At 65.8% G+C, this 8,383-nt stretch overlaps 1 protein-coding gene across 1 annotated transcript in view; it reads right to left on the bottom strand.

The window, feature by feature from the left end:
* The window catches only part of TNK2 (tyrosine kinase non receptor 2), a 37,042-nt gene extending 29,168 nt beyond the window's left edge, over positions 1-7,874 (bottom strand). Inside the window, 1 exon segment of the mRNA XM_025202707.1 lies at positions 4,498-7,874. Within this exon segment, the coding sequence (XP_025058492.1) occupies positions 4,498-4,680 (183 nt within the window). The 5' untranslated portion in view covers positions 4,681-7,874.
* Positions 7,875-8,383: the final 509 nt, after the last annotated feature.

Genomic DNA, 8,383 nt, shown 5'->3' with positions numbered 1-8,383 from the left:
GCGCCGGCCCGTGGCGAGTTGCTCCCACCCCTCACTCCCGCGTCTGCCCGCCTGGCTGGAACAGAGACGCTATGGTATTCGCAGGGAACGCTTTTTGATCGGCAGCCAAGAGGTCAGATTTAACTGCGGGCTGGAGAGTCTGTTTCCTGTGGGCCTCTTGCTTGGGATTTCAAACAGCTCCTCAGTCTCCTCCGCTCTCCCGGCCTCTCTCACGTGCTCCTCGGCGCCCCGTTCTCCACCCGGGCTCCCCACCGCCCCGTGCACACGCGGACGGAGATCGCGTTGCTGCCCTCGGTTCGTTTGCACCGGGAGGGGGAAGGGAGGGACGGGGGGCATAGCCCAGCCCGGTGACCTGGATATCCGAGCTGCAGACCGAGCGTTCCCGGGGGACGGTTCCAGTTTGCCGTGGCCGCGCCGCAAGGCCCGGCTATCTCAGCTCAAGCTCTGGAGCCTGGGAGTCGTCTGCAACCGGGCTGGGTCTGCAACCGTCCCTCTAGAAAAGCCCGAGCCTGCAATGGGCAGGTCACGGGGAATCCCTCTGTATACAAAGCACGTGGCTCCTCCAAGCCCAGACGCCCTGGGGATGGGCATGCGCAAAGCACAAGCAGTGTCCCATCAGCACGGCCGTCTCTACCTGCAAAATGTCACCCGCGTTCACGCTGCACGGCCTCGGAGCCCAGCAAGGACTGATGTGAGTCCCGTGTCCAGCCCCAGCCCCAGCCCCATGCGGCACTGAAAGGCCCTGGACCCCGGGGCAGTCCCGCTACCTGCAGCGGCCGGAGGCAGGGCAGGCAGGTGGGAATGCCCATGTCCCCCGAGGCCTCAGGGAGGTCTTCTCCCTCTGCTTAGCACAGGGCATGTGCCCGAAGCCCCGAGGTGGCCATGCCTGCACGCTCGCTGATGGGCAGATGTGACCCGTGGCAGCCCCGGAGCCGATTCCCCAGGACACAGGGTCAGGGAGAGCAGGACCAGCCAAGATCCTGTTTCTCGATGCATCTGTGTCACCCCACTTTTCCCGCTGCAGAGCTGGGGGGCTTGCTCAGAGCCAGGCATATCCCAGCAGCAAGCGGGGCCAGCGGGGTGGGCTGTGGGGGCCAACAGCCCTTCCCCCTCGGTGGCTGGGGGTAAAACGCTGGCTCCAAGTGACAGAGCAATGCTGAGCTCAGGGAGCCGGGGGCAGCCTCTCCTACCAAGGCCTGGCCCCTTCCCACACCACAACTGGAGGCATCGCCAAGATCTCATGAACACGCGGGGCCCAGGGGCTTGGCCGCGCGCCGCAGCTCCACATAGCGCTTCCTGTGCAGTGCACCTGACAGCTGGCCCGGGCTGGCGGGGACAGGGCTGCGCGCTTCCCCTGCACTCCCGCGGCTCCCTGGGGCGTCCCAAAGCACAGGGCTGTCCCCGCGCCAAGCAGGGAAGCACCGGGTCCCGGCGGGTCCCCGGGGAGAACAGCTGGACAAACGCGCGGCCCCGGAGCTCCATGGAGGCTGCTCGTGGCGTGAGAGATAGGAGACCGCGGGCGGCTGGAGGCGGTCAGACCCCGGCCTGACCTGCCCTCCTCCTCCTCACAGCCCCCTTGGGACCCCTGCTTGCAAAACCAGCCGAGGCCAAGAGGCCCCTGTGCCGGGCTGCCTGGCCCGGATGTCCCTTCCCTAAATAAGGAGCCTAGCAGGGTTAACCCCCCCCTTAAAACACAGGGCACCGTTGCCCTCTGGTGACCTCAATGCATGCATCTCCTCTGCCCCCCTTTTGTATGCCCTGCCATGCACAGATGCTTTCTTGCCCACCTTGGTAAGCAATGAAAGGGTTAAAGTGCCCCCTCCACCACCTGGAGCTGGTTAGGGTAAGGCCCAGGCTCTCTGCAAACTCAGGCAGCCCATCACGCTCAGGTCATGGCATCCACGTGATGGCTGGTGGAGAGCCTCCCTCCCCACCCCCCCATGGAGGCCACGCACAGCAGCTGGTTACACGCGCGTGTGCTCCAAACACAGGGGCAGTTGTGCCCCAGGTTATGGGTTTCCCTTCTCCCCAGGCGCCCTCCAGCCACTCACGGCCAGGCAACGGGGAGGCACGACAGCCCCCCGGCACCAAAGGTCATGTACCGAGACATCTGGGGCTGCCACGCTCAGCCAGGCGGGCAGAGAAGGGACATGGCGGTGCACAGAGTGTCCCTGCAACAGCTTGTGATGGGATTCAAGCCTGCACAGCCCCGGGCAGGATTGGGCTCCATAAGAGACAGGGCCTGTCTGTCCAGGGCGGTGGGAAAGGAAGTGAAGCGGGCGGCAGGCCAAGCGCAGGTGTGTCCTGCTTCCCCAATTAGGGGCTGCAGCTGCCGGCGTCTCATTGACATGTCGGGCACAGCCGAGGCGCGAGGAGGGGCTGGCACAGCCGCCAGGCACAGGGCGCTGCCAGACTCTGCCATGCAGGGAGCTGAGCGAGGGCAGCGCGGCACAGGGCATCCTCCATGAGAGCGCGGCAGGGCTGGAGGCTGCTTGAGGGGCTGACGCCCACACCCAAAGGGGAGAAGGTCCCCCTGCATCGCCGGGTGCTTGCATATGCAGAGGACGGCTCCCGAGCCAGCTCAGGGAGTGCCAGGAAAGACACGGAGGAGTCGCAGCAAAGCCGGGTACATCGGAGGGTGAGAGCTAGTGCAGGCCCCCGCTAGAGGCAGGATCGGCCCCGTCCAAAGCAGCCCAGGCACGTCCGTGTCCGACCGGTCCCTAGAACTGCACGGTCAAGCCTGCCACGCAACTACGAGGCTTGTTGCCGAAGATGCCCAGAGCCACATTCCCTGCTACAGAGGAAGGCAAAACCCCTGCAGCCCATGCGGATCTGCCCCTGGGGTAAAATGCCTTCCCAATCCCCCACCCCACCTCCACTTGGCCAGACAAGGCCACAGGGACTGCTGGAGCATGCACGTTGCATAAGCTACGTCCAGCCATGCAGCCCCTCCGTGCCTCAGTTTCCCTCTCTTGGGAGCAGGCAGTCCACCGCACTCAGCATGGGGGGGCAGGGCTGTTCTCTCCCCTCCGTGCAGCCGGGAGGTTTCTTCCCAAAGGCGCAGTGGGGACAGGGTTCGAATCTGATGAGCCCCTAGTGATGCCCTTGTGGGTGCAGGGGTCAGCCTCAGTTTCCCCATTCCATCCACCTGGGCACAGGGTGCTGCGAGGGGAGCCCCATGGAAAGACTGTGGTCACCGAAAGATGGAGATGTCCCGTCGGGAAGCCCCGATCCCTGCCCCGGGGCCCTGGTGCCTGCCTGCCAGCAGAGTCCCATGCCCAGGCATCCCTTACCTCTGGCCTAGCACAGATAGGGGGGTATCGCCAGGATCTGTCTGCATGGAAACCTGCCCAACCCATGATGCTTTCTAGCATGATTCAGCCCAGTTTGGGCCATAGCTGGATGCATAAGCCAAGGCGTCTTGCAGGGCAGCCGCCTGCCCAAAGCGTGCCCTGCATATACCTGGCCCCTCAGGGACACCCTGCATGCCCCTCCACCGTTGGGGTCACTATGGGGGGGCTGCCCATGGAGTTGGGGCAGTTTCAGTACCAGGGGCCTGCAGTGCCCCACCCCAACCCGCCACGGCCCTGCTCCCCTTGGGGTCAGGGGTCTGGCCTGAGCTTGGCCCGTCATCCGCAAGGGGACAGTGATGCCAGGCCCTGCCCCGGGGCTGTCTATGCACAGCTCTGCCAGCTCACCTCATCACCCTCTCCATCACACCTGGCCCCTGCCCCTCACCCCTAAGTGCCTGCCTTCCTCCAGCCTCTGACTGCCCATGCCCGGCCCTGCCCGCCCCTCCCTGCCTTGCCACTGCTGCGAACCCCTGCTATCTCAGCCCCATGTCCCCCTGCCAAGGCCACTGCTCCTCCAGCCCCCAGCCTCCTCCCAGTGAATCATGCTGCTCAGTGCCAAGCCCCGACTGCTGGGCACGGCCCGATCTCTGTGGGCGAGAGGTCTGTGCAGGCAGGCAGGTCTCCCAGGTCTGCTCAGCGCTTGCTGGCAGAGTCCCCGGGGAGCTGCATGTCCACTTCTCAAGCCGTTCCTAGCAGGCCTAAGAGCTGGGATCTGCAGTGCTTTGCACCCCCGTGCCATGGGCTCATTCGTGGCCTCAGCACAGCCACCTCCCCGTGCCGTGCCTCAGTTTCCCTGATATAAAACAGCATAGACCATGCAGCTGAGCATGCATGTCTCATCTTCCCGGCCCTCCCATGTGGCTGTGCTCCCAGGACAGCGATGCTTTCCACCCCTGCAATACAGCCCACTGCAGGCAGGCCAAGCCCTGGGGGGCCGGGGCATCATGCCCTGCCCTGCTCTGCTCCAGGCCTACAAGAGCTGCCACTGAGGGTGACGGGCACCTTTTAGACCTGTGTACCACCACCCACCCCACAACGCCCCCAGGATGCTGCTGCGATCAAGGCGCAACGGGACGGGGGACCCCAAGTAGCCACGAACGAGCCCACTTGGTACCCAGCACCCGCGTGGCCCCGCTGTACTGACCCTCTGGTCCGGCGCTGCCTGGCCGCCCAGTGGCATCTCCTGCTGTGGAGGCCCAGAGTTCCCATTGAGCAGCCGCGGGGACCTGCGCCCGGCGCCCTCCGGGAAGGTGGCGGGGCGGGCGCTCAAGGCCTCGTCGTCCTCCTCGGCGCTGCCCAAGCGCTGGTAGTCCGACTTCTCCCCCATGGCTGCGGGGCCGGCGCCAGCGATGGAGCAGGGATGGATCCAGGCTCCGCGGTCACATGGCAGAAAGTTGCTGCAGTGCCGGAGGCAAGGAACGGTGAAGGTGACCCAGGCCCAAGGGTGCCGGCTCCCCCGGCCCGGGCGTTGTGGTCCTACCTCAGCAGCTTGCTGTCCCTCCGGCAGCCAGATCCCTGCAGGGATGCGGGAGCATCCCTCTCCGGGGAGGCCTCCCCCTGCAACCCAGAGCGATGCCAGGCCCGGAGATCCCCCTGCCCTGGCAGGATGCGGGTGGAGAGCCGCAGAGGCTGCAGCTAGCGGCCCCGTCTCCAGGCAGGTGCAAGACCAGGCCGCAGCGTCACCGTGCCCAGCCCCTGCCTGCAAGGGGAGGAGAGATGCTGGCTAGCCAGCAGCATCCTGGGCTGGCTGGGAAAGCATCCCTGCACTGCTCATGCTCCCGGCGCCAGCTCCCCCTCCCCACGCCGGCTCCCAGGCCTCTCCGCCATCCAAACGCAGGAGGGGGAAGGGAACCCCGGGAAGATGGCTGCGCCGACCTGGCATACGGGTGCCAGCCCTCCCTTTGCCTGGTAGCGGGTGGTGGGGGACACGGACAGGGAGCCCTCGTTTCCAAACTCACGGCCAGGCAGGGCTGGGCTGGCCACCGTCCACAGACCCCCCCAGTAAGACCCCAGATTGTGCTGGGGAGGGGTTTCTGGGGGGCTGGGTGCCCCCCTGTAGCAGACGCGCTCTGGTCACTGACGCAGATGCTGCACGGGGCGGGGGAAATCAATAAATAAATTGGTGCCAGGGTTAGTTTAGAGATTAAGCAGCCAGATTGTCACCGTGAGGAGGCAGCCGTGCCAGCATCTCCTGCTGTGCCCCGGTGATGCCCATCTCTCCATGACGAAGAGTTTGGGGTCTCGGAGCTGCCCTCCGCCCGAGCCTGACCCGGTGCCACAGCCCCTGCAGTCACTGAGAAATGCCCCGCGCCACCCGTGCCCCCAGTAGCGGGGCAGGATGGTGCCCAGCATGCTGCGATGTCTCCTGGGGCCGGCGGGTCCATGCACACCTGACTCTGGCACATGGAGGGCAAGAAGGACGGGTCAGGCTGCTTGAATGCCCACTGAGACCTGGGGGCCAAAGACACCTAAGGCAAGAAACCCAGGACTCCTGCCACTCAGGGTGGTCTCATGAGCTCACCCTGTGCCTCAGTTTCCCCGCCTGTAACCCAGGGATGCCAATGTTTGCGCCTGCTGTGGGGGCTTAAGGAAATGGAGGTAAAATGCTCCCTTCTCCCAGCAACAAACCTTTTGCCCCACTTCCCTGGTCTGGACCTTGCTACCAGGACCCTCCTCGTGCCCCTGGGATGGTCTCGGCGTCCCTTGGGCTCTGCCAGCCCCCAGACGCAGCCTCTGCTTCTCCCGCTCCACCGCTTTCCTTGCACAATTAGCACAGCCCATTAGCTCAGCCCCAGGCGCGCACAGGAATGTGTGGGCACACGTGTGTACGTGTCCGACGGGGGTGGGGGGCACTGTATAGGGCTCTGTGCCTCTCAACAGCCGGGGCAAGGGGGCTGTCAGGCCAAGTCCGGGCCCACAGCCCCCCCCGCGGCGGTACCCCAACCCACAGCCAGTCAGCACCCCTCCCAGCTCCCCCGTTCCTGCCCCTGGCCCAGCAGGACGGACCCCCCCAGGCCTGACCCGCAGCCCCCTGCTAGCCCAGCCAGGCTTGGGGGGAGATGGTTTGGGCAGGGGGTCTGCACGGTCAGATCCTGCCTCAGGTGGTCTCGTCTCATCAGGGCAACCCTGCCTCCTCTCCCCCCTCGTGGGGTGCCGTGCCTTGCTGCACCCACTGGGCAGCACTGCCTCCTCCCAGCTGAGTCCCTGGACTCAACGCAGACGTGCCATGGGTGCTAATCGACCGTCCCCCACATCCCTGCCTGGGTTCGAACGAGCCGGGGCTGGCCACAGATTACCAGGCTCCTTGCTCCACCACCGGGCCTCTCGGACCCCGCCAGCACCAGGTGTGAGCCCTGTGCCACGGCAGCCCCGTGCCACTCAGACCACACTCAGACCCGTGGCAGCCGTCGTTGTCTCTGCAAAGCTCCCCGGGCCCCGCGAGGCGAAGCATGGGCTGCTCCCTCTCCCCTGCTTCCTGTCTCCAGGCTCCGCTCAGCCTGACTCACCTTCCCAGGTAGGAAGTGACTTGGCCTGACGGCTCCAGGTCGGGCAGGGGAGGAAGTGCTGGGACCTGGGGGTGGGGAGGCGCTCAGGGGCTCTGGTCTGCATCCCAGCCCATCCGGGCCAGCTCCGCAGCGCCCAGATTTGGCCCAGCGAGGCCAAAGGCTCACATGCAACCTCCCCCAAGCTGGCCCTGGGGTTCCACAAGTCGCCCAGCATCCAGGGACCTTTGGAGGGGCGCCAGTGCCATTATGGGCAATGCCAGCAGGAAAGGGTCTTACCCATCCCTAAGCGCTCAGACCCCACAAAGGAGGGCTGGGGATGAACTTGTTACAGGGGAAGGGGACAACTGGGGTCTTCCCCCAGAGGATTTTAGGAAGAGCCAAGCCCAAGGGCTGTTCACCTCCCCACGGTCACCCCGCTGGTAACACGGTGAGTGCCCCATGGGGCTGGGTCTGTGGAGCAGCCAGCCAGAGGAAGTAGGTGACCTGGCTTCCCTGCCCGGGGCTCCACGTGGCCTCAGCTCCTCCCGTCGTGCCAGGGTGCTGAGCTCATCCGCCGGGGCGGGGAAGAGCCCCACGGCCCCGACCTCGTGAGGCACCTCCTGCCCACACGCACACGTGTGTCAGCACGCCGGTATGTGAGGCAGGCGGTGACTGACACGCGTGCTATGCTGGGCGCTGTCCAGACCTCGCAAAAAGAGGGGCGAGCAAAGGCAGGGGAGGACGCATGTGCGCGCCCCCAGCTCGGCTGGCAATGGTGGGATTCATTTCCATGCCGAGCAGACACGCAGCCCAAAGTCTCCTCGTCTCCACCCCGGCACGGAGTGGGTTTGCAATCCCCCAGCTTCCTGCCCCCCCTGGGTCTTTGCCCCACGAGAGAGGTCTCCCCCCACAACAAGCCTCTCGGTTTTGGTCTCCATCCCTGCCCCCAGCACGGGGGAATGGCCACACACCCCAGCAAGATTCATGTTCGACCCCCCTGGTATAACCTTGTTGGAGGGGGCTGGCAGGGCCCTGACAGCGCAGCAGACAGACGCACAGACCGAGAGGTGGGCTCGGTGCCTCCACTCACCTCCTGCATCCCGGCTGGCTCGGACACCGTCCTGCCCCGCTGACCGGTCACACGGCAGTGAGCTCACCGGCTTTGCTGCCCAGGGAGCATTCATCCCGGGAGCCCGCGGGAGCAGGGGTGGAGCCGGCCTGAGTTTCAGTGACACACGCCCCGGGGAGCAGGCAGGTCGGGCGGCTCCTCCAGCCGGCCCTGCACACACGTGCCCAGCCCCATGGGCCACACGCACACGCGTGTGGGAAGCCAGGCATGGGGAGGCTTCTTGTCCCGGCCTGGCTCCCCCGGCGCAGCTGGCAGGAGGATGAGGCTCTGCACCTGTGTGCATCGTGCCACCGATGGCATGCCTGGATCATGGATGGGCCCAGATCCAGCCTCCTGGCCCTCCCATGGGGCACGTGCCAAGGACCTGCCTGTCCGCATATGACAGCTCGGAGGCAGCCAGGTGCCTGGGCCTTGTT

The sequence above is a fragment of the Alligator sinensis genome, unplaced genomic scaffold (genome assembly GCF_000455745.1).
Source record: "Alligator sinensis unplaced genomic scaffold, ASM45574v1 scaffold301_1, whole genome shotgun sequence".
Taxonomy (NCBI): Eukaryota; Metazoa; Chordata; order Crocodylia; family Alligatoridae; genus Alligator; species Alligator sinensis.
This window is presented reverse-complemented; position numbering and strand designations above follow the sequence as displayed.